Source organism: Penicillium chrysogenum, assembly GCF_028827035.1.
Source record: "Penicillium chrysogenum strain IBT 35668 chromosome Unknown utg000004l_segment0_segment0, whole genome shotgun sequence".
NCBI lineage: Eukaryota > Fungi > Ascomycota > Eurotiomycetes > Eurotiales > Aspergillaceae > Penicillium > Penicillium chrysogenum.
The window spans coordinates 4,403,384-4,429,331 of NW_026622752.1; the positions used below are offsets into that span (position 1 = coordinate 4,403,384).

The window sequence follows — 25,948 nt, forward strand, 5'->3', positions numbered from 1 at the left end:
ACATATCACATTTGTCGGAATAAGGACAGCCGAGTTCATATTGTACATCAACAGGCAATTTGCTTATACCAATGCCATTCGGTTCCTGAGGGTATCACTGTAGATGAGGGAAACCTATTTCCCCTTCACGTGGACGATTCATCATTTCACCATCGATTCAATCATTTAAATCTCCAATCATCCCAATCCTCGTCGTCATCGTCTTCACTCTCGCTCTCAACCTGCTCCACTACGCCAGATCCCATCGGCTCATCCTGTGTCTGGTCGTCGGCGCGGGCTTTCCGCAACTCCTCGCGTTTTTGTTTGAGCCTTCGGACCCGCTCCTCCAACTGATCCATCTCATCAAACTCTTCCTCCAAGAGCCGTGCGGCATCCTCTCGCTCCCCTTCCATCTCTGCCTCACGAGTGCGGGCTGTTGATGCCTTTGCTCTCTCTTCCTGCGCAGCAATTTCTGCGGCTGTCATTGGTGCTGCAGATATTGTAGCCTCGGCCAGAACAGCAGCTGGTGCATGCGGCTCCTCGGACTGTGCGGCGACCTCGCGTTCGAATGCTGCCCACGCGTCTTCGTCAATAGGCGTTGATAGATCTTCAGGCGGCTGCGTAGTTGATTCTTCCACAAGGTCTGCAGCTGGCCCAGCAACCACTGGTTCACTGTCGAGTGGAGGTTCCGGGCCGACGACATCATCCTTGACTTGCTCCGAACCTTCATCCTCTGTGGTTTGCTCGATGCCTGTTGCGCCAGAGGCAGACTGAAATGCATCTAGTTCCGCGGCACGTATCTTTTTTCGCATCACTCCATCTCCACTGTCAACCTTGCGCTTTTTGGTGACCCGGTTTCCTGTCGTATTTGGTTGAGATGTGCCCTTGCGGGAAGCTAATTCACTACGGAGTAGCGATCGGACGTCGGCCATGTTCTCTAAGTCGTAAGGAGTAGGTAAAACGGGGGCGTAGTAGGTGGAACAAGCTCGGAATCAAACAGGCGTGAATAAAAGAGTCTGTGATGAAGAGTGGGGAACCTGGAGAAGCTCAATCTTAAGATTCACCGAAGGGCATTTCGCCGCGAACCTGTGGCTGGTGACAAATATCACGTGATAGAACCCCGGTGAATGACAAAGACGGGAGCCAAGCCACTTATTCATCTCTCTTCTCACATCGCATCGCATTCCTTTTCTATCTTTTAACCATCCATCTCTGGCGTTATTGCTTTCGTCATTTGATCGTCGAGAAAATACTGCTCCAGCGCCAACTCAAAACGTCTAGTGCTATTTCGGACTGCAAAAGTGCGTGATTTGGGCTCAACTCACACCACGCGACCCCGCTTAGCGCCAAGTGTCGATTTGACGCGCAGCAAGGGATTGCACAGTCCCCCATAACACCCGCTTGAGCGCGTTCTTCGCCACCGCGTGTCAGTCCAAGAAATATTGCGCAGAGACTAGATCGGTTCTTTTATTCGATCAAGCAAACTGTGGGCTAGACAGTGACGCTGTTGTGCCGTCTTCTTGTGTATTACATTAGCGCCTTGAGCCCGTAGAGACTTTTGTCACCCTGGGGTAACACCCGAATTTCGAGCAAGTCAAGAGATCTATTATCCTGTCACGCGCTGTAGTACGCGCCAAATCACCATTATCATGGCCGGTAAGCTTTCGTACACCATCACTGCACACATTGTCATCCGATCACTTGAGAGTGGCAGGGCAACCCCAGGACTGGGTTGCCGACCTAGACCTGGGGTTGCTGACTATTCACCAGAAGACAAACTAACAGCAAGACTAGACGAACCTCGACGCTCCGGCCGAGCCACCAAAGGCCAGCACAAGAACCTCGAACTTCCAGATGATGCCGCGAAAAAGGCAAAAGCAAAAGCCCGAAAGAAAAGAGCGCGAAGCTATCCGCCGAACCTACACCCGGTCCTAGTGAAGCCGAGGGAGACGAAGAAGAGATCATCCGATGTATTTGCGGTGAATATGAAGAGGAAGAGGATGTGGAGCGTGATATGATCTGCTGTGATCAATGTTCAGCATGGCAACACAACGACTGTATGGGCCTCACATTCGCGAAAGGTCAAGAGCCAGATCAATACTATTGCGAACAATGCCGACCAGAGAATCACACAACCCTCTTGGCAAAGATCAACGCGGGCGAGAAACCCTGGGAAGAGCTTGCTGAGAAACGTCGCCAAGAGGCCGAAGAAAAGAAGTCTAAGCGGAAGAAGGGCAAGAAGGGAGGCCGCAAAGGAAGACCCAGTGAGAGTCGGACAGATGCTAGCACACCAGCTCGCACTGCGCCGTCAACCACACCAGGTCCTCGCGGCTCTCCTGGACCGGCTGTGTCCGCCTCAGCTGAACCAGAGAAAAATGGCCACGCTGTTGATTCTCGGCGATCCAGCACTAACAAGCGCAAACTTGAAGAAACAGTGGAGGCAGAGAATGTAAATACTTCCATTTCACTCACTCATCACATTCAAAATGCTAACATGTTTATCTGTCAGGGACCACAGGTCAAACAACAACGGGTAACCCCACAGTCTACCCCGGCAGCTGTCCCAGAGGCGACCGCACCCCAAATCAAGACAGACCCTATCCCCGAGGCACCTGCTATTGCCGCCCTGGAGGAGCTGATGCCTGCTCGCAAGAGTGTTGCCACACACCTCGTCAAGTTGTTTGTAGACCAGATTACTGCAGCCCTGAAAGCAGGGTCATTTACCTTGCCTGCGAACCAGTCGATGGAGGACATGGCACAGCAACTGGCTCTATCCATTGAAGATGCCATGTATGAGAGTATCTGTGGACGGACAGGGGAGCCTAATGAAGCATATAAGGCCCAATTACGGTCGATCATGTTCAATGTAAAGAAGAATGCTTCTCTGCGAGATCGTCTGCTTATAGGTAGTCTCTCCCCTAAGTTACTGTCTCAGATGACAACGGCGGAGATGGCCAGCAAAGAACTACAGCAGAAAGACGCAGAAATTAAACGAGAAGCCGACAGACACCATACCATTGTCCAGGAACAAGGTCCTCGGATTCGACGCACCCATAAAGGAGAAGAGTTGATCGAGGATGAACACCATGGTGCGGACGAGTCTGTTTTCTCCCGTGGGCCTCGTCGTGTTGTGGCCGATGGCGGCAGTCCAACCCACAAAACTCCCACCAGCCCCAAGGGACCGCAGCAACCAAAGACAGAGAAAGATGGATATGTTCGGGGTCTATCACCTGAGGGTGCTCACCATGACCATGTCTTCCCCGAAGTGGCTCCCGCCATCCACGAGCCACTGCCTACTGGCAGGGTCCAAGCAGATGCTGAGATCGATCAGCTCTTGCGCGACGATGAGCCTTATTCCCCTCCTTATTCACCCAAAGATTTCGATGATGATGGCACCATCTGGCGCGGCAAGGTAACGATGCCTCCAATTGGAGAGTTCTCCTCGTCCGCGAAGCATGTGGGAGGCGCAGACTTGAGTGGCCGAATCCCATGGAGCCAACTGGCGCCCTCGACGTTGGTTGTTGATGGCCGTATCGATATTAGACGAGCAACTGATTACCTATGCGGTCTCCAGTTCAGCAAGTCTACCGATGTGTCTGTGATAGCAATCAGCAGTCCTGATCAGCCTGTGGATCGAGCAGGCTTCGACAAATTATTTGAATACTTCCATAGTCGTGGACGCTATGGCGTCATTGGAAAGCACCCGCTACCTGCCGTCAAAGACACCTACATTGTCCCGATGGAGGTCGGCACCACGACGATGCCCGAGTTCATTGAGCTGCTGGAGAACATTTCACTGGAGGGACCTATTACTCAACGCATGCTCCTTACTATCTTCGTCGTCAAGACTGGCGAGTCCAACCCTTCATCTGTCCAGCCGCCATCCCACCAGGCTAGCCAGGAGCCCCCTGTCTCTGCGAGCCCCGCCGTCGCAGCGACGCCTCAGCAGCCTCAGTTCAGCGCTGGAATCGCGCCAACGCCCCCCTCCCACTTCGGCGGGTTCAACCCGAGTCCCGCAGCATACGGCCAGCAGGCCCCTGTACAGCAAGGCCAACCTGCTCTGACCGGCCTCCCTGCCGCAGTGCAAGTGCTCGGCCCACAAGTCGATGCCCCCGCCATTCAGCAGCTTCTGAAGACTGCACCCAACGTGGACATGGCGCAGCTGAGTGTCGTTCGCGACATTCTGGCCCGCCAACCTGCTGCAGCTGCTAATTACGACGCTTTGATGCAGGCTCTATTTGAGACTCAAGCGAACGGCCACGTGCCCCAACAGGGTGTGTAATAGGGCCATTTCCATGATAGCCATTTTTCCTTTTTACTTGTACAGTTTATCACATTTTGTATTTCGTTTTTACAAGGCTGCGCAATGCTAGTCTGGTGTTCGGGACCCAAGTCTCTAGGGCTGGGAAAAGGGTTTGTTTTAGGAAAGTGGAATACCCACCGCCAAATGTTTTCAAATTTTATGCCTCGTTGTTCTCTACTCGCAAAAATGAAACCGTTTCTACTAGTGTTAGTATCTCACGGGGCTTGTTTGGCCCTGGACTCGGATGGGTAGGGTTTGTTGTAGCCGATGTTGAAGTCTTGCATTTGTAGTCGAGGTCCATTTGGGCGCTAGTTGTATGCATAGTTATCTGATACGGTAGCAGTAGAAAGTGGATGAGATATTCCATCATATCATGGGGAAAGATGATGTATACCATACTGTACACAATTCTCGTACATATTACAAAGGCTGTGAGATATCAACAAGGACAAGAATGAAAAATGAAATGGATATTGAGCACTTATCCTATGACCTCCCTAACCGTCGTCTGAGCATCATACACAAGATAATAAGTAAAAACGCCTGCGCTATGCAACGGGCCCAGAGCCCAAGTCTTCAAGAACGAAGAGAAGTCATCGAAAATCACCACCTTCCACCTCCACGGCGCCGATATCCACCACCGCCACCACCACCCCCATACCGAGGACCACGACCAGCACCGGGGCGACCACCAGAGGTGTAAGGGTTATCATCTTCTTCGTGATGACGAACTGGCGGAGCCCGGCCCTTCAACTCGACGCTTAGCTTCTTACAGTTCTTGCGCATGTCTGAGTATCCCATGTGCATCTTTCCGAAGAAGTGATCCGCCAACCGGCGGTCGTTGTCAAGACGAGACAAATAGGCACCACAAACGTCACAGACTTGTAGCTTCTGGTGGCCGGATGGACCAGAGGTATCTTGAAGGTTCTTGAGATCGCGCTCCAGACTTTCCTTCTGGTGCTTGGAGGTGCGGACTTTGTGCATTTCACTGAGTGCTAGTGCGACAGAACCTGTTTCGCCGAGAATCGAAACTTCTTGGAGACCGGAGTTGATTGTGTTGGATAGATCGGCAATTTGTTTGAGCTATATCAGAAGTTAGTTGAGATCCTTAGGTCCCTCTCATTGGGGTTTGACGATAGAAGCAAAGCTAGACATACCAGGTCATTTGTCTGCCGAATCTCATCCGGCGTCTTTTCCAGTCGGCGCTGCGCCGTATCGATTCGGCGGTCACAGTCATCAATGTACTTCTGCATGTCGCGCAAGTAATCGAATTCGAACCCCCATTTTGCCTTCTCTGAGGAAGATGCCATGTCATATTCTGCTTTCAAGCCTTCGCTATGGACCTTGGGGCAAGGTCCGAGATCTTGCTTGGTGTTGGTGAACAGGTCGTGCGGGCAAGTGCCAGCTATGTAGGAACGGCAAACTTTGTTGTCGGTGATTGAGAGCTGAGAATTGCGACCCTGTGCGCTAGTTCCAATGAGCTGATCAGCTATAGACAGATGCAATGTTAGCTCAATTTGGAGATTTGTCGGGGTAGGCCAGAGCTTGGAGATTTTGAGAGTCACAAAAAGGACAACATACCTCCCATAAGCTGCTCAAGCAGCTTTCTCTGTTCTGCTGCCATGCTGATGGTGTATCCAATAAGCTGGAAAGAAAAGGAAAGACGAAATTGTGACAACGGGCTGGTTGGCGGCAAACGACGAAGTCTTTCGTTTTTGATGCTTTTGGTGCCAAGAAGGCGGTGAGGCTCCGCAGTCAACAGACCAGATGGACATCTCGGGGCTTTTGGAGTTTGGCTTTGATCTTTCTCTCAAATGCGGAGCTTTTCTATTGACTCGGTGATTACTTAGGCCTGATTTTCTGGGTGCACAGCCAACATAGGCCCATCGCTTCGCCGACGCCCCCTGCCAATTGACCTGTGACAACCGCATGGACGAAGACCGAGCTCCGGCAAGCATGAAGTCATGACGGTCCTTTCACTATTCTCACTTCCTTTCGTCGCACTTATTCTTTCGTTATGGAGTTCCTCCGCCTTTGCGTCATCCGACTATCACGAGCACCTGCTCCTACACCCTCTTCCGCAGTCCTCCTTACTAGCTTCTTTTAACTTCCGAAGCAATACATCCCAACAATCATTCGACCAACAGCATTTCAGATATCTGCCACGCGCTCTTGGCCAAATTCTCCAACATGCTCATACAAAAGAATTACACCTCCGCTTCACCACGGGAAGATGGGACGCTGAAAGCTGGGGCTCACGGCCATGGAACGGCAGTAAAGAAGGAGGCACTGGCGTCGAGCTTTGGGCGTGGATCGATGCGCCGGATGACGAAGCGTATGCTCCATACTCGAAATATGACATGAGAGACACACAATGCTAACTTAATTAGGGCTTTTGCCAAATGGGTCACCCTGACGCAGTCCCTCTCTGGTTTGTTTTGCGCCTCGCTGAACTTCGTGGACTCGACCCGGACCACTCGACCTGTGGTTTCTTTTGAACCAGCCGGGGATCACTCGGCTGCTGATCAACTGCACCTTCTGCATGGAACTCTCCCCGGAGAGGTAGTATGCACAGAGAATTTGACCCCTTTCTTGAAGCTGCTTCCGTGCAAAGGAAAGGCTGGAATCTCCTCACTATTTGACGGGCACAAATTGTTCGATGCCGCATGGCAAAGTATGTCAGTGGATATCCAGCCAGTCTGCTCTGCAAACGGAGAATGTGTGGTTCAGATCGAGCAAACCGTGGACATGGTCTTGGATATTGACCGGTCCAAGCGCTCTCGTTGTGCGTATTTTCACCCGCATAATGCGGCTCAAAATTGCTAATATAGATCTAGCGAACCCAATTCCTCGGCCTGTGCCTAACGAGCAGCTGGTTTGTGACACTTCCAAGCCTTATAATTCAGACGACACATGCTACCCGCTGGAGAAGACAAACGACAAGGCGTGGAGTCTTACGGAAATTTTCGGGCGAAGCCTAAATGGGGTCTGTCCTCTTACAGAACTCGATGGCTCTAGTGACCAAAGCGTCTGCCTTCGGGTGCCTCACGAGAGGGGTGTCTTCATATCCGAGGAGGCTGAAGAAATCAAGAAAGATGATGGCTTTACGCGCTGTTTCAAATTGGCACCATCGGTTCCCTTTGATCTTTCGATTCCGCAACAGCCAGTGAACACTGAAGTTCCGTTGGACGAGCCCGTTTTGCACGCAGAACGAACTATTGTCGGACACGGCCAGGAGCGTGGTGGAATGCGCATTATCTTTGGCAATCCATCCAACACCAGCGCGGTTGATTTCATCTACTTCGAGTCTCTTCCATGGTTCTTGCGACCATATATACATACTTTGCACGCAACAATCACGGGGCACGACGGAGTCCTGCGGGAGGTGCCAGCATCTGAAATTGTCAAAGAGACGTACTACCGGCCCGCCATTGATCGCGAGCGTGGAACACAATTAGAACTGGCACTTTCTGTCCCCGCCGCATCAACCGTCACGTTGACTTACGATTTCGAGAAAGCCATTCTTCGGTACACCGAGTACCCGCCAGATGCTAATCGAGGGTTCAATGTTGCACCTGCAGTAATTCGGATCTTGGATACAGCCCACGATGCGCCGATCTACATCCGGTCTACGAGTCTGCTGCTTCAGCTTCCGACCCCAGATTTCAGCATGCCTTACAATGTGATCATTCTCACTAGTACCGTGATTGCACTTGCGTTCGGAACTATTTTCAACATTCTGGTTCGCCGAATTGTCACCCTGGATGAGGCTGCTACCCTTGGAGCTCAGACTTTGAAAGGCCGCTTACTAGGGAAATTTGTGGCTATTCGTGATCGCCTCCGTGGCAAGGATACCAAAGTGGAATAGTTCATATCTGAATATAATAATTACATCTCGAATATAAAGGCCTGTGTAAATGACGCCGAAAATGACAGCTTTCGGTGCCAGAAACGGCCGCCTTTCTACCGTAACTTCCAGCGACAAGCCGCCGCTCGACCGCCTAAACCACCTAAGCTGATATTAACGCTCGGCCTTAAATGCCTCCCATTTATAGTAACTAGATCCCCTACACTTACCTAGCTTAGTCGGGTGTTTATAAGATACTCTTTGTAATCCCCTTAGTGTCCTACTAGACACTGTCAAGAACGGAGCGATAATAGCAATTCGGGTCATGCTCGACTAGGCAACATTGTACTTGTGCCTTTGGATGTGCATCCCTGCGGAGTACAACATACAAATATAGGGATTGCATCATAGCTGAACCTAACTTGCCGGTAAGATCTGAGGAAATAATTTGTGCAATATGCTTTCGATCGAGAGGAGATGGAGCTACACAATAGTCGTAATTAGATCGATTCCGCCTCACCTATCACTAGCTGCGCTGATCCTTACATTTCCACTTCAACACTTAAGGCATTGCAAGTCTAATAGTACGTATATATTAATGCAATGCATGATCACTTGGCTGACCCGGTTATACCAAGAGGCCGACTAATGCTTGAACCCGACGCAAACGCTTGTCGGACATGTTCTTCCAAATGCAAGACATTCTCGATCCCCTTCCAAAATATAGAGTCAATCCGGAGAAGGCCAAGATGGAGGCAGGGGAGAACATCAGCCTTCAGACGCATATCCCGGCGCACTTTGTGGAGGCAAGTGACCCATTTGTCTGCCTCGCTTCTATCAACGGAGCTGGTAGCCATGTGCAGGATTTGGAAACAGATAGACGAGAATGCAGTCGCACTCCAGGCCGGCCATACAGTCTCGAGGTCATCCGGGCGCAGTCCGTGAATAAACTCCACTGCCGCGGAAATGCAGGTTTCTGCTCGGATCCGGGCCTGCTCATGCGCCAGTATATAATCTGCCTCATTCAAGTTTTCGACAGTTGGTTGTAGGAATGGTCTCAAAATAGCCCTGCAAATACTGAGATGAATATAATGGTAGTTCATCTCGAGTGTTCTCTCTAGTCTGGTTGGTCTGCCTTGATGCGATGAACCTTGATTTGACGATCTGAAATCGGTTGATGGTGCAGATACAGGTCTGTGCGATGAGAAGAGATCTTCAAGCAGCGGACCGGTCAATGCGATAGTCTTTTCGTAGTCGGTACATATGGTATTAATGGCACGAGGGGAGCTGGGATCGGTGAGTTGTGGATAAGGCGAGATAGTGGACATGGGGATTGACTTACTATAATTGAGTCAGAACACGGTCAAGCAGAGAGTCGAGCTTGGCTCGCTTCATGATGTTCGTCCAGGCTTGAGGATCAAGTCCACTGACAGGACGATCCTCTTGGCTAGGACTTGTCACGAGCCAATTATCATAATGCAGTAAAGGTGGCCGCCCAAGGCTCAATGCGAGCCACTTATCTGTCGAATAAATAAAATAAGACAGACAACGTCGCTGGGCAATTTGCCACGGTGGTAATCGCCACGACTTTGGATCCAAATGTAGTCCAAGAGTATGGGCACAAGCAATAAGACTGGCGAGTTGGGACCATTTGAATCCACTATCCAATACAATTGGGTTTGGATAAGGTCGAATGACCAAAAGAAGCATTGTTTGTACAACACAAAGCTTCGGTGCATGTATCTCATGCGAGAGCGCTCTATTGATGATCCCATATAGTGCCACATTTGATGGTTTATCGTATGCCAGATCGATGCATAGTTTTTCATCAAATTTAGTGAAAGGTTCGACAAGTAGGTACACGCTCGCAAGGAGGTGTGGCGGGCTGGTGCCGGGATTCAATTCACCTGGTGGAAGTATTGGGTAGTCCGGTGCGACTATCCTCTCAAACAGGTTAATTAGTCTGAGACCTATACCCTCCGGGACCAAAGATTGGAGTTCCTGCCTCAATTGAAGGGCCGAAACATTCTCGCATCCGTTTTCCTCCCTGCTGGTAGCAAATATTGATGGTTTTGACAGTAAAAACTGCGTTGGGTCGGTCCCCGAGGATACGGATTGGATATTGAGATTTTTAAAATAAAAAGCCCCAGATTTGTCGTATTGATAACGACTCATCAGCAAAGGGTCCATATCACCACTACTGCCGAGCAATTGTGGTGTCATTACACCTTGAGTGTCGGGGCAAATCGATGAGCCGTTCTCCTGCATAATCAATGGCAGGCAGTCAGCCTGCGATAAGCCTCCATCCTCCGAATAGCCAGTCCCTGCCAGCCTAGGAGATGGATAGATAAAGCCCCCTGGACTAAATCCAGTTGGCCATGTGCCATCCTCAAAGTCACCCGATAATGATACTCCAGCCCCGTCAAAAAAATCATGGAATGCCTCAGGTGCAGTGGCAACTGAATGATTTCTCCCGTTATCATCAATCGACATCAAGATATCGTAATGGACTGAGTCACCAACTGGTGAAACCTCATGCTGCTCTGAGTGTGAGCCTATCTCAGCTTGTTGCGGGATCTGTGAGCTGAACACCTCAGGGAAAGGCTGGCGTGGCCTTGAGGTTGGCTGTAAGAATGTGCATTCTTTCCCATGAAGCGTGCAAAGGTAACAGGGAGGTGCTCGATCAATGCGACAAGCTGCCTTCCTAGCACGACAGGAATCACAAGCGCGGTTTCGCTTACTCATGTACCTACGAGCTCTGCCTGACATTTTTGCATTGGGAAAATTGCCATGAGCACATGTATTAGTCGCCAAACCCCGATAGGTCAAGAGGTAGGATGTCTACAAAGAAGTAGGTCCTAGTGGTCCCACATGCCACGTGATTATGCCAGGTCTTTTAAGGTTCTGACGACTCTCTGCCTCCAGCTCTACCACAGAGTTCCTCGTGTGTTAATGCAATTATTTTTACCAAATGTCCATCTAGCTCTTTGGACTAGGTCGCGCTAACCTTGAAGTGGGGGTATATGCGACATTGGTATACGGAAGCGAGAAATATGGCCGTTGTCCCCAATAAAGTCTATTTAAAACTTGCACTACATATTTTCGGACCTTTAGACTTGTTTGTACTATTCTTCATCTAACTACCTATTCCTGGTGCGAATTTCCCGGTCTAGGCCCCTGGTATAGTGGGACCTCTAAAATATGGGGCCGAGCGAAGTATATATCCAACGACCAATATTATGAACTGGAAAATATTCATGATGCGTTCACGGGTGAATCTTGCATGAGATTATAAGACCTCCGTTTATTACCCGCGTAGGGACTGAGTAAAAGTTGGAGTTTTTTTTCGCAGTTTTGGTGGGTGTTATAACTAACTGGTCAGTTGTTGGACACAATCCGGGGTTTATCGTGCTGATAATCTTGGAACCTTCCAAGGTTGTCCCCGCATCACCCGGGCCGACCCCGGGAATATAAAAAAGTTTGTAAATTCCATGGTTCCTTTAAATCTTTTTCACATTCTCCAAATTATCATAATTTGTGTACTATCTCCCTTCCCTTCACTCTTGCCGAGAGTGCACTTGCCGAAGGATTCGACTCGTATCGTCAATGTAGACAAAGCTCTGTGAGAGTCCCCTTTCCGGGTGATTGAAGTGTCCAAATGCATGTGGCACGCCTGGGTATCTCTTCATTGTGACCTCGTTTCCAGCCTCCCGCATAAGCCGACCATAATATTCTCCTTCATCTCGCTCAAGATCGAACTCCGCGGTGATGATGTGTGCCTTCGCAAGGTTTTTGAACGAAGGAGCGAGCACAGGTGTACAGATCCATTCTTTTGTCAAGATTCTCTCTTGGGTAGCTGAAAAACCATTAGTACACGCATGAAGAAATTGAAAGGAGGAAAAAGAGAAAGGGATGACTTGCCGTCATCATCGCCGAGCCAATACTTCAGGAACCATTGCTCTCTGCCTAGTGGTCCCCAAGGGGCATCACGGTATAGCAAGACACTTTCGTATGGACAAGTGACCTCGTTCAGCTCCCTTGTTTTTAGGCAATAGCGCATGTCTGTCGCCGGAACTATGATCAACTGAAGTTTCAGATCAATTCCCTCGTCACGGGCGAAATGTGCCATTACTGCAGTCATTTGACCACCAGCCGAGAGACCTCCGATAGAAACGCTCGATGCATCAACGTTTAGAGTAGAGGCATTGGCGATTGTCTGTCCAAATATTCGGTGTTAGCGAAGCACACCTCAAATGGCATTCGGTCTTGCACTTACCCATTTCACGGCATCCCATGAATCGTAGATACTGGTAGGATAGGGAAACTCCGGAGCGAGTCGGTAGTCGACATCAATGACTTTAATTTGAGCTTTGTTGCACATGTGCCGGCACCAAGCAGCTTCGGAGTTGAGATTGCCAAGGACCCATCCACCTAAAGTCCATGAAAAATGGTTAAAGAGCTCATACCGGAAATTGGAAGTGTGGCGCCATAATACGCATACCTCCGTGGAAGTTTAGATGGACAGGGAATGGCCCTGGACCTGCTGGAGTATAGACCCTGATCATGATCTTTCCAGCTGGCTGAGAAACCGGGATCTCTATATCCTCAACATGGAAAACGGACGGGCCTTGATCAAATTCAGTACTTGTCTAGGTCCCCAATTGAATGACCGGAGCTCACAAATCCGACTTACCTGGGCATGTTGGGTAGGTGAAGCTGTACGTAGCGGGACTTTTGCGATATTCTTCAAGAGATAGCTCGTCGGCTCTCACCATGGAGCTGCCGTGCTTTTCCCATAGCTCTACCCATTCAGGATCCAGCCCACCCAAGAGTTTTTCTGGAATAGACAAGCGCCCCTTCTCTTCTACCACGGCTGGTGTTTGTATACTAGCCATTGTCATGTGTCAAAGCAGATTAGCCTTGCAATAAGAGGAATTGTGAGGGCAAAAAAACACGGTAGATAAACGGGCAATACTAGGCGAACGATTGAAATTGATAAAAAAAAAGGCGACAGTGTTCATAAATTTAGTCACCTTCCCTTCGATAGGCCTCGGGTATAATGCATGGCCCTGGTTGGCGGCATCGGCCACCTTATCAGCTCCGATCTAAGCGATAAGCGATAGGCATCGGGGGCGGGGGTCTTCCTATCTGCGGGTCCCATGTGGGCCATGCACCCCGGATTCGTTCCCGATATCGAACCTTCCACTGACCGAGTTGGTTAATTAAAACGCCATTCCTCTGGTTTAACATGGAGTAATAAAGGTTTGCCTTTTCCTTTCCCACATTGATTTGCACACTACTTCATATATTTACATCTTTTCAGACGAGATGGATTCTATCTCAGCCGACAGAAACCATTCAGAAGAGGAACTGGACAAAGTCGACCAGTCTCCTACTAGTCTCCATGCTGGACTCCGCCGTATTCCCGACAAATTCCCACGCGTTGCGCTATTAATCCTCGTCGTCGAGGTATGTTGCCCCACCGCCCACGTGTTGATGCCCAAGCTCGTCCGCTAACGTCCACCTATTAGCTTGGCGAACGGTTCACTTACTTTGGCCTCAGCGGTCCTATGCAAAATTATATCAAGTACGTTGAGCCTTTCAAACATGCGTCCATGTTCTGGGACAAGGCCTAACTAACTACTTCATCTAGTAACCCCTATGATCCTGGGTCCGGTCTCCCTGGCGCACTAGGCAGAGGACAAGCAACCGCGTCGGCTCTGGGGAATTTCTTCAAATTCTGGGCTTATGCCTCCACCATTATTGGTGCAATTGTTGCAGGTAATACATCTTTCCCCATCTTTCCCCAAGATCTTCAGCATCATTGCTAATAGTCCTCCAGATCAATATGTCGGTAAATTCAAAGCTATCACAATCTCTCTAGGGATTTACGTGGTCGGACTAACCATCCTCGTCGCCACTGCGACACCAGCTGGTCTTGGGGGTGATGCTGGTTTTGGAGGATTGGTTGCTGCGATGGTCATCATTGGTCTGGGAACAGGTGGTATCAAGGCCAACGTGACTCCCATGTGCGCCGAGCAATACCAACATGCAGAGCCGGTTTTGAAGACTCTAAAATCAGGCGAGCGTGTGGTTGTTGATCCTGAATTGACCGTGCAACGACTTTTTATGTGGTTCTACTGGGTCGTCAATGTTGGCGCTCTCTCCCCCTTGATTACAGTCAATGTGGAGGCAAAACACTCCTTCTGGCTTGCATATTTGATCCCATTGATGTAAGTTGGGATAAGGCACATGTATGCTGCACCGCCTAATGTCTTCCAGTGCAATCTTGCTCTCAGCTATCGTATTCTTGTCCGGCCAGAAGCGATATGTTAAGGTTCCTCCCCAAGGGTCTGCTATCATTGATGCATGCAAGGTCTTGAACATTGCCCGACAGGAGAAGCATTTTGAAGATGCAAAACCATCAGCTCTAGAGGCTTCAGGCCGTTTACGAAAGTATCCGTTTGCGTCTTCGCCGCGCTACACGGACCAGTACGTCTCGGACGTCCGCCGAGGCTTTAGAAGCTGCAGAGTAAGTGGAAGTTCAATACTTTCGCTCTAAGATATACTTAACTTACGAATATTATAGATGTTTGTATTCTTCCCATTTTACTTTATTTGCTGGGTCCAGATCTGGAACAATCTTATCTCACAAGCTGGACAAATGGCATTGCACGGAACACCGAATGATCTCCTACAAAACCTTGACCCGATCGCCTTGTGTATCTTTATCCCACTTCTTGACTGTGAGTATCGACTTGAGGAGACTGAAAATAAGAAGAAAACATCTGCTAACCAATTTACCTATCTCCAGTGGGCGTTTATCCAGTCCTTCGCAAGTTTAAGATCAATTTCAGTCCAGTCCGTCGAATCTTCGCTGGCTTCCTTCTTGTCTCGATCTCCATGATCTACTCCAGCGTGTTACAACATTATATTTACATGTCCCCTGCAAAAAGCATACATGTGTGGATTCAAGCCCCTACGTATATCTTAGTCGCATTCTCCGAGGCCTTTGTTATTGTTACTGGCTTGGAACTCGCATTCACACATGCTCCGAAGAAGTGAGTCAACCGCCCACTTGATACCGTCAAACCCAAACTAACCATACGTTACTTTAGCCTTCGATCTTTTATCTCCGCACTCTTCTGGCTCATGATTGGCATTGCGGCGGCGATCTGTATCGGTCTAAGCCCAGTGTCTCAAGATCCGTATCTTCCTTGGATGTATGGATCTCTCGCAATCGTGGGCTTCATAGCGGGGTGTCTGTTTTACCTTTGCTTCAGAAAGAGTGGCTCCCTTGATCCTGTTATCCCGAGACTTGTCGAAGGAGTTCCAGTTGAAGGGAACGGACAAGATGTTACCCAAGTTGCTGATCATAGCAAACACAGTGAAGTATAAAGACTCTTGTTCGATTAAACAGCCTAGTTATAATGAATACACATCTTCTTTTCAGTTTGCATCCCTTTCCTTATATCACAGGTCCAAGTAGATGTTTGTTCGGCTAGATAGCTCCTCCGGTTCTCAGCTTCCACAAATCTCTACTCATTGCCGTGTCCACTATGTCCAGTACGCCATATCATATTTTTCCATATTAAATCTTGACTGTCATACCGCCAATTTGCTCTACGTCCCCCTTTTGTAGACTTCATCCAACATAGTTTATAGCTGTGGAAAGAAGACCGAAATACCTATACATCATACCTGCAGTACCCTAGCATTTTTAACAATAGCGACATGTTTCCTCTTCCCCCGATTTTTATTTCAATTTATTTCTATATCTTACGAGATCCCCCCAAATATAGCACGAAAAGAGTGGCAATTGTGGTAAGCCCGAAATCTGTGAAATATGTCTCTTGGTATCCTCCTTCCCCAGTCCCATGTGCTTTTATCAACCGGGATACTATACAACATTCCCGATTCAACCCTAGCGGGAATCATGACACCAATCACAAGCTATGCCGGTTGATCCACATTTAAATGCCGCCAATCGGAGCGTTGCCCAACCTTTCGCCCCCGAGGTAGGCGCTCGTTTCCTCGTTAATCATATCTAAATTGGACGCCGGAGACGAGATAAGAGATATGGAATTAATGAGTCAATGTGGAGGGAGTCCTCGAAAGTGGGGTACTGCTGTTGCTTCTTGTTTAAATTAAAGGAGCTCCTTAGATGGATTGAGTCCTAGTCCGTTGGTTGAGTTTTTGAACACTGATCTAGTCACAATGAGGAGCGAATCTGTGGTGATTATTGGGTGAGTCAGACCCATCCGAGTATTTTCTGTTCTTTTTACAAAATGCTTCAATGACTGACAGTCATAGCTTGCCTGATACACTTGGAGATGAACCGAGTCTATATTATCCCGGACCAAGGCAATGCTACCAGAGCTCGAGTCACCCGAAGCGGAGATCCTCGCAGCATTTGCAGGCTTGCGGCCATCGCGAGGAGGTGCTCGAGTCGCCAGTGAAGTTGTCCAGGGCTGATAAAAGTGGTTGTTGTAATATAACAAGAATTCGTTTATGTACTAAATTACAATTTCACCTTCTGTGGGTTTGAGGTGCGTGCAGCAGGTGGCTTTTGCTTTATAATATATAAATTTACAGGTGACAGGTGACAATATAGTAGACATCTGAACGACATTATCCTCTACAACGGATTGGGCTTTGTCAGAACCAATGATCCTATTAATCTTTCGCAAAAGGGGGAAACTCACATGCCGAAAAAACTCTTGAATGCGCCCCATCCAGGATAAGTATCCGGATCACCGGCCTTGCGGCGCATAAAAGAATGATCTTCGGTGGCACAAGTCGGCTCGCCTTGGGCATTCATAGGCGCAACATTGTTGTCAACCAAGTTCTGGCGTTGAACGAATTTACTTTGTCCACGTGTCTTCTGATCATCTAAAGCGAGGAAGTCGCCCATTGTTGATCTGGGATTGGTAGCCTTCGATACCACAATTAGGACTCGCCAAAATGTGCTATAAGGCTGTCTGGCAACACCAAATCACCTACCTCTGCGTGACCTGATCCCCCGTGTTTGCCACCTAACCAGAGCCTGTCGCCCCATCCCTCTCCACCGCCGACATTGTTGGCGGGAGTAGGTTGGGCACTGGCACCTCCTTCGGGCACCGCAGTTGTTTGACGATTGAAGGTACTATCGGCCCCCATTGTCATATTGGGGTTAATTTGACCTACATACCGAATTATTAGCAAACTAATTGACATACGGAGGGAGATAATGCCGTGGTGAATTGATAAGGGAAGTGGATGGTACAAATTGTTGTTGTATCAAAGAATGTGTATACTCACTGTGAAACTATATATTGGGGAATTTCCGTGTGGAGATGGTCGCAATTCTTATAATGGGATTTGTACGGAGTGCATATTTGAGATCAGTTGAATTTATTTAATTCTATATATCCTTGTCCTTAGAATAGTCCTTGCCACCACGACCCCGGGTGAAGTCATGATGAGTATACATCGCTCTTTGCCATTGGTCCAGCATCGGTAGTATCCCGATGATCTATGAAACAATTCCCCAAGTTGGCCAGGTTTTATTAGTTATTTTCCTTGCTGGAAGTAGTGCTATCGAAGCGACCAATTTTACCAATCCACGTTTTAGAGCACTGATTCCTTGTTAAGCTATATCTCCAATCAGGTAGTGGAGCGCGTTGTTCCAAGCCCAGATGTTGATCTCAAGGATCGCGTACAAGCTCATCAGTTTGTCTGCGTAGACAACTCGGTCCAAACAAATCCCTCGCACTTGTGGTTAGGTCGTGTCGTGGATGAACAGTTGTGAGCGAAAGCACACGTGGTTGATGCCAGCGCTATACCTACAATGCTGTCTATGCTATCGCGATACGGACATCCGAGGAAGACTGTCACAATTCCCGCCCGTTCTCTCAGTTAACTGGGCTTGTGGTTTAGTGGTATAATACTCCCTTAGCATGGGAGTGGTCCGGGGTTCGATTCCCCGCGAGTCCAGATCTTTTTTACATGATGTACATAATTCCGTAGCTATGGAAGTAGGTGGCGAGTTTTTCTTTTTTAGTATTCATATATATCACATGCATGATCCTGTCTACAGTAGGTCACATAGTGCTTCTTTGCAACCAATGAAGTGAATCTATCTTCCTAAGCCAGATATTTATTAACAGCAGATAAGAATGGTGACTATCTGACTATCCTCCCGATTCACTGGAAGAAATCACGGGAACGAGTGATTTCTAGACCCGAGCCTTCGACAAATGCCAAAGCACTTGGTTTCTGTACTAGTACAGTGACTTTCTCGTGTCCAAACTCAACAACCACAATCCGAGCAATGAGCGACGCAAGAGATTCCACGCTACCGAAAGATGAAGATTCCACACGCTATTATAATGCGAGGTGTTAACAGGTTCTACTAATAGAAATTGAACAGAAAGGGCGGGTTTGTAGCTTACCTCTGCTACCTCCAATGTTAATTTCTGATAGGTATCAACAAACTTTGAGCCCCATTGTTGTAGTGCAGGGCCGTTGAATGCCAGAGAGATATGAACGGCTTGCTTCTCAAGTCGTTCCCACGGGTTAATTCCCAAAATACAATAGCATCGAATATTTTCTATCTTGAATTCCTCCTCGAGGATGGCGAGCCTTTTCTCGGCGGACGGAGACGTTTCCCCCTTGACCACAGCCAATGCAGACTTACCGCGATAGTAGAGACCTCCATCCGCACGCAGGACGGCCTTGGGAAGGCGAAGCTCTACTTCAAATTCACCAAAGTCTCCCCGAACTGCGGGGGATGGATCGCTCGAAGTGTTTGACTAATACATATTTAGAACACGTTCTTGAAATCTGATCAAAACCTGTTGGTGCAACAAGGGCGGAGGAAGCAGAAGGGTAGAAAACGAACCGCGGTTTCTTCCAATTGCTTCATGCCACATTTAGCTATCAGTGCTGCGGCCAACCTAACGTCTTGGCCAACTTCTCCGCGCAGGTTTTCATGTAATTCCTCTCCATCTCCCCGCAGAACACCGCATTCACGAGCTACCTCTGAGCTGTTGTCTGAGATCAGACCGTCAAGCTCTGCATCCAATCGCTTGAATAGCTTGCCATAATCAATTGTCTTTTTGACATCATCGCTCTCAGCAGCAGCCGCTGATGATGCATAGGTGAGTCTGAAAGATACATTGCATGGCTGCTTCTTTCCCCCGCGATGCCATGCCTCGGGAGCGACAGGCAGTGGAAGTTGGATATTCCGAAGTTGGATGGTGTCTGCAATGTCAGGCCGAGGCTCTATTGAGAGAGATGTTCTGAGATTGGCCATGACTTTTTCTTTTTCACTGAACGTTTAGGTGCTACAAGGCATTGGTAGTAACGGGAAACGAGTCATACGTGTTGACAATTTTTGGTGGCACCCGTGGTCACGTGGTGACGACGAGGTAATGTTGGTGCCTAATAGATCAGGCCACTTCCTTGCTTGCTGCTCTTCTCTCATCCTCCTCTCTCTCTCACATGCACATAATCTTCTGGTTGTTTCAGTCTCCGCATGCATTCTATCAAGGCTGCAAGTACGCTTGAGCTAGGACCCTCTACTGCAAGCCCATGCTCTCCACTATGTGAGAAATAATCACAGACTTCATGACTGTCCTCTTCCCCATTAGATAGTGAACACACGCATCATGGATATTTAAGCAGTACTTATGTTTGATGATATTGCTAAAACCTATATGACAACATTTGGACATGATCCCAACCTCCACCGAGTCATCAGTGAAGCCCTAAATCGCATTGAGCCAGATTCACGTATCTTAGATGTTGGGTGTAGTATATGGAGACTGATAGCATTCTATATAGTAGCAGACCGTGCAGTCTACCTTTCTATGTGTGGTACGTGTCTACCGAATCTATTACTTTTGAGCTAGAAGAATAGTCCTTTCACTTGTCTTGATTCGGAGCGCCAATATCGCCCTGCAGTTTGCACTGCATTGCTTATTTCTTGCGAGGATTCTCTAGATCATACCGAACCACCTTGAAAGTTGGCCAAACCTGTAACAAGACAGCGCCAACCATCATACAACCCGCAAAGACCTGAGCACGCAAGAACTCCGCGGTATCAAGATTTACCAAAGCACCTGCAATTGGAGTTCCAGCAAGCGCTCCGAAAGACGATATCCCCCACATCATGCCCAACCGAGTCCCTAAAAAGCTTGAATCCGGACAGAAAACCGGATGTGCCACAATAGAAGTGGGAGCCGTAACCAAAACACCACTGAGAGCTCCCCAGTAGCATGCCCAGACAATGAACCCAGCCATACCAGTAGCCGCAATCCAAGTGAACATGGCAATCGCCGACGCCGTCACAGCGAATATCAAGATCCCGATAGGCTTGATATATGCAACGAGCAGATATGGAACGACACGACCAATGACCGACGTGCCGTTGACAATAGCAACCATATAAAAGCTAAAATCGGTCGTGGTATGCACCACCGTGCGGGCATAGGAGGCGACATAGAAAATCGGCACGTAGTATGCGAGCATTACACACGTGAGCGAGAGCGAGAACATCATAAACGAGGGCTCCCGGAAGGCTTTCCAATCAATAAGACTTCTCGCACGGGCCTTTTGGCCTGGTTGCCGGCACAAGATTAGACATGATACACTAGCGAGAAATAGGCTGATGAAGCCAATACTGCGAACTGCCCATGGGAATCCGGCTTTGGGCTGCAATTGGCGGAACATGACTGGGAATATGACGGCCCCCACGCTAGACCCGATTGACGCGCAGCCGATGGCGATTGGGCGTTTTGTGGTGAAACTCGTGGAGATTACGACGAGGGCTGGGATGTAGGAAATGCCGCCTCCCATTCCGACGCAAAAGCCTTGGGCGAGCAATACCTGTTCTTGTCAGAAAATGGTCATCCGATGTTGGATTTCGGATTTACCTGATAGTATGAAGTGGCGAGACTCGTCATCATCATTCCGAATACAGTTAGGAAACTTCCGGATATAATTAAAGGACGCAAGTAGCCGACGTCAACTAATGGCCCTGTGGCAAGTCCAACCATTGGGATTAGAGTGGCCTGGATACTGCCTACCCATGAGATTGTGGATGGGCTCTCATTTGGTAGAAGTTCTGTTTGGTAATACTCTTGGAAAGCGCCGTAAGTCGTTAGCAGGCCCCTGGAACAAATATTAGTTTGATATAAGAATAGTACAAGAATATAAACCTACCATGAGTTCACAAAGACACAGAAGCCCGCAAGAACATTTAACCACGCATTTAAGCCCCCGTTCACTCTTTTCTGGGGTTCGTTTTCGTGTTCATTGTCGGACGTTAAGTTGCCCGGCACGGGTGGTAAATGTGGTTGGGCGCCATGTATCTTCTCTGAACTCATTTCGATATATGATAGCCATTATGTATGGAAGAAGAGCAGTTATAAGAAAGAGAACCCTTTTCCCAACACTCCACTGTGGGGAAAAACTGGGGTTGCTATTAGTCACGAGCTTCCCCGGTTCGGCATTGGGTAGCCGAGCTCTACCGATTGGGTTGGCTGCTGGTTATAGGATGATCTCAGGCTATATACGGAGTACGGAGTAGTTATGCAGTTCCAAATTGGTCGGGCATCTCCGAATTTCCGATTTCCGATGTTCGAGGTTCAAGGGTCTTACATCTACCGAGTAAGATCGTTGAATATCACTTCCGCTTCCGGAATATACGTATATACCCTTTGTAGGGCTCATTTTGGGTCCTAACTTTGTTCATCTGCTTTATTGGAGGGTATTTGTTTCTTCATTTCCTTTTCTCTTTGTCTACATAAAGCTATGTTGACTGAGTCCATGGTAGGTAGTAAGTGCTATTAGTTTAGTACCTTATTGCTTCCCTTGGGGCCTCTCCCCAGCCCGGTTCTACGTAATTCCTATTTCGATCATAATGCAAGTATTTATCCGGCATGACCATTTCGTTCTCGGGGAATTTCTTACCTGCGTAACTCCTATTTAGTGTCATCTGACGTGAGACTGGACCAATCACATCCACTTCGGAGAAAGATCTCCCACCTATTCACAATCTTCGTTCTATATGAGGAATCAAAATCAGATATGGTTCAATCGAGCCATTTTTATCATCTTCGACCTTATGAATTTCATCACCGATTTCACGTGGCACTTACCGGATGTTTCTATCCAACAATTTCGTTGCTCCGCACGTTATGTGACTATGAGGTGACCCCCAATACTCTGTGACCGTCTTGCCCGCCTTGATCCGGAGAGATATCGAATACTTATTTTTCCAAGATGCGATCCCCTGGTGGATCATCTCAGCGCATGTCGCTTCCTCTGCTACATAAAAAAAAGTCACCTCTTGCGGTCTTCCGGACTTGTTCAGATATCTCTGATGCTTCTGGATCTTGGCTCTTCCACACTGCAGACCTGATGTGATCCTGATTGATGAAGTCGTGTTCGCAGATCCGAAGCTCGACCCTTTGGGAGGCTTCATGTTTGTCATCTGATCTCACATTCGTGGACTATTTCATCTCATCTGTCATACCAGGGAAAATACCCTGACGGTCAATGACTAGGTGGGTGCAAATGGGAAAAAGGTTCCGCATTTGCCCAAGTGCTTATGAATCTAGAGGCATAACCTTAGGGTTCTATGGGATCCCTTCACAAGACCACCTGTTCTCCCTCTCTCTCTTCATCGTCAACGAGGACGAGAACCATTGCTACTGACTGCTCTTCTCCAGCCCTGTCTCTCAGCCTTATGACGTGGGACTCGGTACTCCAAACCTTATCCAAAACTTAGTACTAAGACCATATAGCTTCGGACGCCGGAATGTCTGCACCTTCCTCGTCGATTCCCTTTCGGAACCCCTTACGTTGGTCACAAAGACCAGACATTCAGAAATGTCTGATGGCTCGGACTCCCTAGAAGTCGAGCACTCGGACGTCGAATGCTTCAAGGCGCTGCCCGACGACATAGTCGAAGCCATCGGGTCGACGGAGAGTGCCATCCGGAAGATTACAAACCCAAGAAGCAACCGACGTGGTGAAATATATACGTTTCACAAACGTCCCACCAGCTATTGCGGACAAGTTTTCTTTGCGCAGTACTCGGCAGATGTTTAATCGCAGCACTGGATATATGATCATCAAGCTCTTCACTGGGGCCCATGAAACAGCTTCACGCAGCCTAGATGGCGCAGTGCAATATGAGATATACAACATGGGGCTGGACGAGTCGATCCGCCCGTTAGGCTCCGAAACTATCTAAGGTATGTTTTGCAGAAAGGAGGCCGACGCGTCGTTTGGCCCTACGTAACCTATTCTAGGTCGCAGTCCAAAATGGCCGGACCGTTATGCTCGAAGTAGGAGTATTAGAGTTATATCGAAAGCTGCGGGCAGATGCAGAATGGTGGCTCAAGAATTCGAGAGGCGATGTGAAGCTTGTAATCATCGTGTCTATTAGTCGAGAGACCCCCGACATCAAGTTTGAGACTGTTGCTTTGGACCCGACGGTCAACTACGTCCCAAAGATACGGCAGACGATTACGGCATCCCGCGACGCAAACAAACCTTCCCGACTCACAGATCACCGTCAGTCCAGCAGCACCTTTGACCATTAGGTTTGAAGAATTGTTTTGTCGTCAACCAGTCCCGCCTGAACACAACATTGAACTATCACCTGATCGGTTAGGACGGATCTCAAAACACGTGTGGGGGGAGCAAGGATTTTAGCTTATCATTACCTCTGTGCCTCTGTTAGTTCTAGGTAGCTTCTTCAATGACACAACTTTTGCTACGATAATCGTGGAATGAAGAATTCCGAGAGCCGTACGAACTACTCCGGCCGGTACTAGGGGAAGCGTACCTCCCTTTTGTTCGCGCAGATCTGGATTTTGTGAGGGGGTTTGCAACGAGACGGACAGTGCCTGCAAGCTCAAGCCTTAAGGTCCACAAAAGACACAGGAAAAAGATATAAAACGACATCGAACGAGATGCCCAAAAAGACATCAAGAATCTGAATATACCGTCCCTTATATAATTTGGAGCTAAATGGATCAGATTCTTGAGGTATGTCAAGAACAGAGGCTGCACAAGCGCCGACTATGCTTGTTACAACATCAATAAGCCGAAAATATAGCAGATGTCACAAATTCCAGAAAGCAGCCTGGAGTATTGGGTATGAGCAAAATATACGTATATGTAATGCTGGCGGACTTTCGCATCTGACCCATCTGAGCCACCAATCAATGAATGCTCCAGGACAGCGGGATATCAAATTGCAAGTGCGGAAAAGTATCTTCATGTCGTAAATGCAGAAAGAAAATCGTAAAAACCAATGAGAAGAAAAGCCAGAAAAAAAAAAAACTCATTTCCAACAGGACAGTTCGTCACTCATCCTCGAACTGGTCTGCCCAAGTTCCAGTAATGGGTGAAAACGTATCGTCCAATTTATCCATTGCTGTTTGTGACTTGGATGGTGCAGGAGCAGTTTCCGTTTTGGGCTCGGCTTTAGTCTCAGCCTTGACCTTAGTCTCCGGCACAGACACAGGCTTAGTCTCTGTCTTCTTGGGTCTCTCGGGCAGAGCCGGGAATGCGCTCTTATTATCCAGCCCCGGCGCAGCAGGGCTCTCTGCTGCAAATATACTGTCAGCCAAGCCCTTGCGTGGCCGGTCTCCCTGCGGGGCCCGCGGAGATCCACGGTCACGGCCACCTCGACCGCGTCCACGACCCCGGTTACCACCAGTGTGATCTGCGGCATCTTCTGAACGGCTGTCTTCAAAGTCCCGTCGCACGGCGCCAGACACGCCACCATGCATACCGCGTCGGAACTGGCTGCCTCCACCGCGGGGGTCATAATCTTCCTCGCGTTTCTGCGAGTCCCACTCACGCCCCGTCTGGGCCTTGAGTTTCCGCTGCCTGTTTTTCTCGCGTTCACTATCCATCACGCGGCGGTGCGCGAGTTCCTCGCGACGTTTCTTCGCCGCCTCCTGCTCGCGCTCCATGAACGACGCCTGATCAGCTTCGGCGCGGGCATGGGCCGCAGCCTTCTTTACGGCGTTTTCCTTGGCTGCTGCAATGCGTTTGGATAGTTCTTCTTCCGTGAGTTTAGGCTGAGAGGGAATAGTCAGCTTGGGACTACCGTTATCTGGGTAAGAGATGCAGTACACACCTTCCTCAGTCCACCTGTGGCACTCCGGTCACCACGTACAGCAGGGACTCGCTGAGCATCGGCGCCATTCGCAGCCGAATCCTCACCATTACCCTCTTCAACCGGAGCGGTCTGCTCTTTAGACTCAACGGGCTTTTCGGGCTTCGAAGCTGCCGTCTCGCGCGCTTCGGCAGCAGGTGCATTGACAGGAGTCTTTTTGCGCGGAGAGCTTTCTGACCGTTTCTGCTCGGACTCCCGACCACCGCGTCCTCCTTTGCCCCGGCCCCGTCGTCCCCGGCCTCGTTCTCCACGGCCCCGCTGCGGAGTCTCCCCACGTGGAATTGGCTGCTCGGGAGCTGGCTTCTCGGGTACTTGTACTTCCTCTGGCTCTGGATGTGGCTCTGGTTCGGGGGTGATGATCTCTGTCTGCGCCTGCTGTTCTTCCGTGGAGATCGGGATAATCTCATCGTCGAATAGGTCGTCGGGACCGCGGGTCTGTGCGAATTCGTCCATCGCTGGGTCTGCCATTGCGATTGGGTCTGGAAAGGGGGCTGGTAGGGCGGACGGGTTATGGGGAGGCTGTGAACTCGAAACTCGAGGGTGCGCGGGATTGTCGCCGCTATATACGCGATCCGAGGGGTAGCTTCGATGGGGCTTTAAACGGTGATCCGTGCGCAGACTAGTGGAGGGTGCA

The 25,948-nt window shown here is 49.1% G+C and overlaps 12 protein-coding genes across 12 annotated transcripts; 4 read left to right on the forward strand and 8 right to left on the reverse strand.

Moving 5' to 3' along the window:
• Positions 1–161: 161 nt before the first annotated feature.
• N7489_007620 (uncharacterized protein) lies at positions 162–911 on the reverse strand (the record flags this gene model as incomplete). Its single annotated transcript, XM_056713370.1, has 1 exon — positions 162–911. One exon carries the CDS (start codon positions 909–911, stop codon positions 162–164), a length of 750 nt encoding a protein of 249 aa, XP_056567085.1.
• A 717-nt stretch (positions 912–1,628) lies between these two features.
• Positions 1,629–4,261, forward strand: N7489_007621 (uncharacterized protein; the record flags this gene model as incomplete). Its single annotated transcript, XM_056713371.1, has 4 exons — positions 1,629–1,686; positions 1,750–1,850; positions 1,877–2,428; positions 2,489–4,261. 4 exons carry the CDS (start codon positions 1,629–1,631, stop codon positions 4,259–4,261), a joined length of 2,484 nt encoding a protein of 827 aa, XP_056567086.1.
• Positions 4,262–4,885: 624 nt separating this feature from the next.
• On the reverse strand, positions 4,886–5,906 carry N7489_007622 (LUC7 domain-containing protein; the record flags this gene model as incomplete). The annotated part of the gene is made up of 3 exons (XM_056713372.1): positions 4,886–5,365; positions 5,440–5,771; positions 5,864–5,906. 3 exons carry the CDS (start codon positions 5,904–5,906, stop codon positions 4,886–4,888), a joined length of 855 nt encoding a protein of 284 aa, XP_056567087.1.
• A 340-nt stretch (positions 5,907–6,246) lies between these two features.
• Positions 6,247–8,466, forward strand: gpi16 (GPI-anchored transamidase subunit GPI16; the record flags this gene model as incomplete). Its single annotated transcript, XM_056713373.1, has 4 exons — positions 6,247–6,617; positions 6,673–7,067; positions 7,120–8,112; positions 8,417–8,466. 4 exons carry the CDS (start codon positions 6,247–6,249, stop codon positions 8,464–8,466), a joined length of 1,809 nt encoding a protein of 602 aa, XP_056567088.1.
• Positions 8,467–8,740: 274 nt separating this feature from the next.
• On the reverse strand, positions 8,741–10,898 carry N7489_007624 (uncharacterized protein; the record flags this gene model as incomplete). Its single annotated transcript, XM_056713374.1, has 2 exons — positions 8,741–9,416; positions 9,472–10,898. 2 exons carry the CDS (start codon positions 10,896–10,898, stop codon positions 8,741–8,743), a joined length of 2,103 nt encoding a protein of 700 aa, XP_056567089.1.
• A 788-nt stretch (positions 10,899–11,686) lies between these two features.
• On the reverse strand, positions 11,687–13,024 carry N7489_007625 (alpha/beta hydrolase; the record flags this gene model as incomplete). Its single annotated transcript, XM_056713375.1, has 5 exons — positions 11,687–11,985; positions 12,006–12,345; positions 12,406–12,560; positions 12,631–12,756; positions 12,823–13,024. 5 exons carry the CDS (start codon positions 13,022–13,024, stop codon positions 11,687–11,689), a joined length of 1,122 nt encoding a protein of 373 aa, XP_056567090.1.
• A 433-nt stretch (positions 13,025–13,457) lies between these two features.
• Positions 13,458–15,527, forward strand: N7489_007626 (uncharacterized protein; the record flags this gene model as incomplete). The annotated part of the gene is made up of 8 exons (XM_056713376.1): positions 13,458–13,598; positions 13,661–13,716; positions 13,783–13,910; positions 13,972–14,362; positions 14,412–14,661; positions 14,719–14,875; positions 14,944–15,190; positions 15,248–15,527. 8 exons carry the CDS (start codon positions 13,458–13,460, stop codon positions 15,525–15,527), a joined length of 1,650 nt encoding a protein of 549 aa, XP_056567091.1.
• Positions 15,528–16,830: 1,303 nt separating this feature from the next.
• Positions 16,831–17,294, reverse strand: N7489_007627 (uncharacterized protein; the record flags this gene model as incomplete). Its single annotated transcript, XM_056713377.1, has 2 exons — positions 16,831–17,064; positions 17,133–17,294. 2 exons carry the CDS (start codon positions 17,292–17,294, stop codon positions 16,831–16,833), a joined length of 396 nt encoding a protein of 131 aa, XP_056567092.1.
• A 1,020-nt stretch (positions 17,295–18,314) lies between these two features.
• On the reverse strand, positions 18,315–19,425 carry N7489_007628 (dihydroneopterin aldolase family protein; the record flags this gene model as incomplete). Its single annotated transcript, XM_056713378.1, has 3 exons — positions 18,315–18,491; positions 18,563–18,922; positions 19,012–19,425. The coding sequence occupies 3 exons, from the start codon at positions 19,423–19,425 to the stop codon at positions 18,315–18,317; spliced, it is 951 nt and encodes a 316-aa protein (XP_056567093.1).
• Positions 19,426–20,090: 665 nt separating this feature from the next.
• N7489_007629 (putative MFS monocarboxylate transporter) lies at positions 20,091–21,499 on the reverse strand (the record flags this gene model as incomplete). The annotated part of the gene is made up of 3 exons (XM_056713379.1): positions 20,091–20,999; positions 21,047–21,284; positions 21,336–21,499. The coding sequence occupies 3 exons, from the start codon at positions 21,497–21,499 to the stop codon at positions 20,091–20,093; spliced, it is 1,311 nt and encodes a 436-aa protein (XP_056567094.1).
• Positions 21,500–23,006: 1,507 nt separating this feature from the next.
• N7489_007630 (uncharacterized protein) lies at positions 23,007–23,725 on the forward strand (the record flags this gene model as incomplete). Its single annotated transcript, XM_056713380.1, has 4 exons — positions 23,007–23,148; positions 23,183–23,304; positions 23,357–23,374; positions 23,432–23,725. 4 exons carry the CDS (start codon positions 23,007–23,009, stop codon positions 23,723–23,725), a joined length of 576 nt encoding a protein of 191 aa, XP_056567095.1.
• A 768-nt stretch (positions 23,726–24,493) lies between these two features.
• Positions 24,494–25,782, reverse strand: N7489_007631 (uncharacterized protein; the record flags this gene model as incomplete). The annotated part of the gene is made up of 2 exons (XM_056713381.1): positions 24,494–25,216; positions 25,276–25,782. 2 exons carry the CDS (start codon positions 25,780–25,782, stop codon positions 24,494–24,496), a joined length of 1,230 nt encoding a protein of 409 aa, XP_056567096.1.
• Between the last annotated feature and the right edge of the window lie 166 nt (positions 25,783–25,948).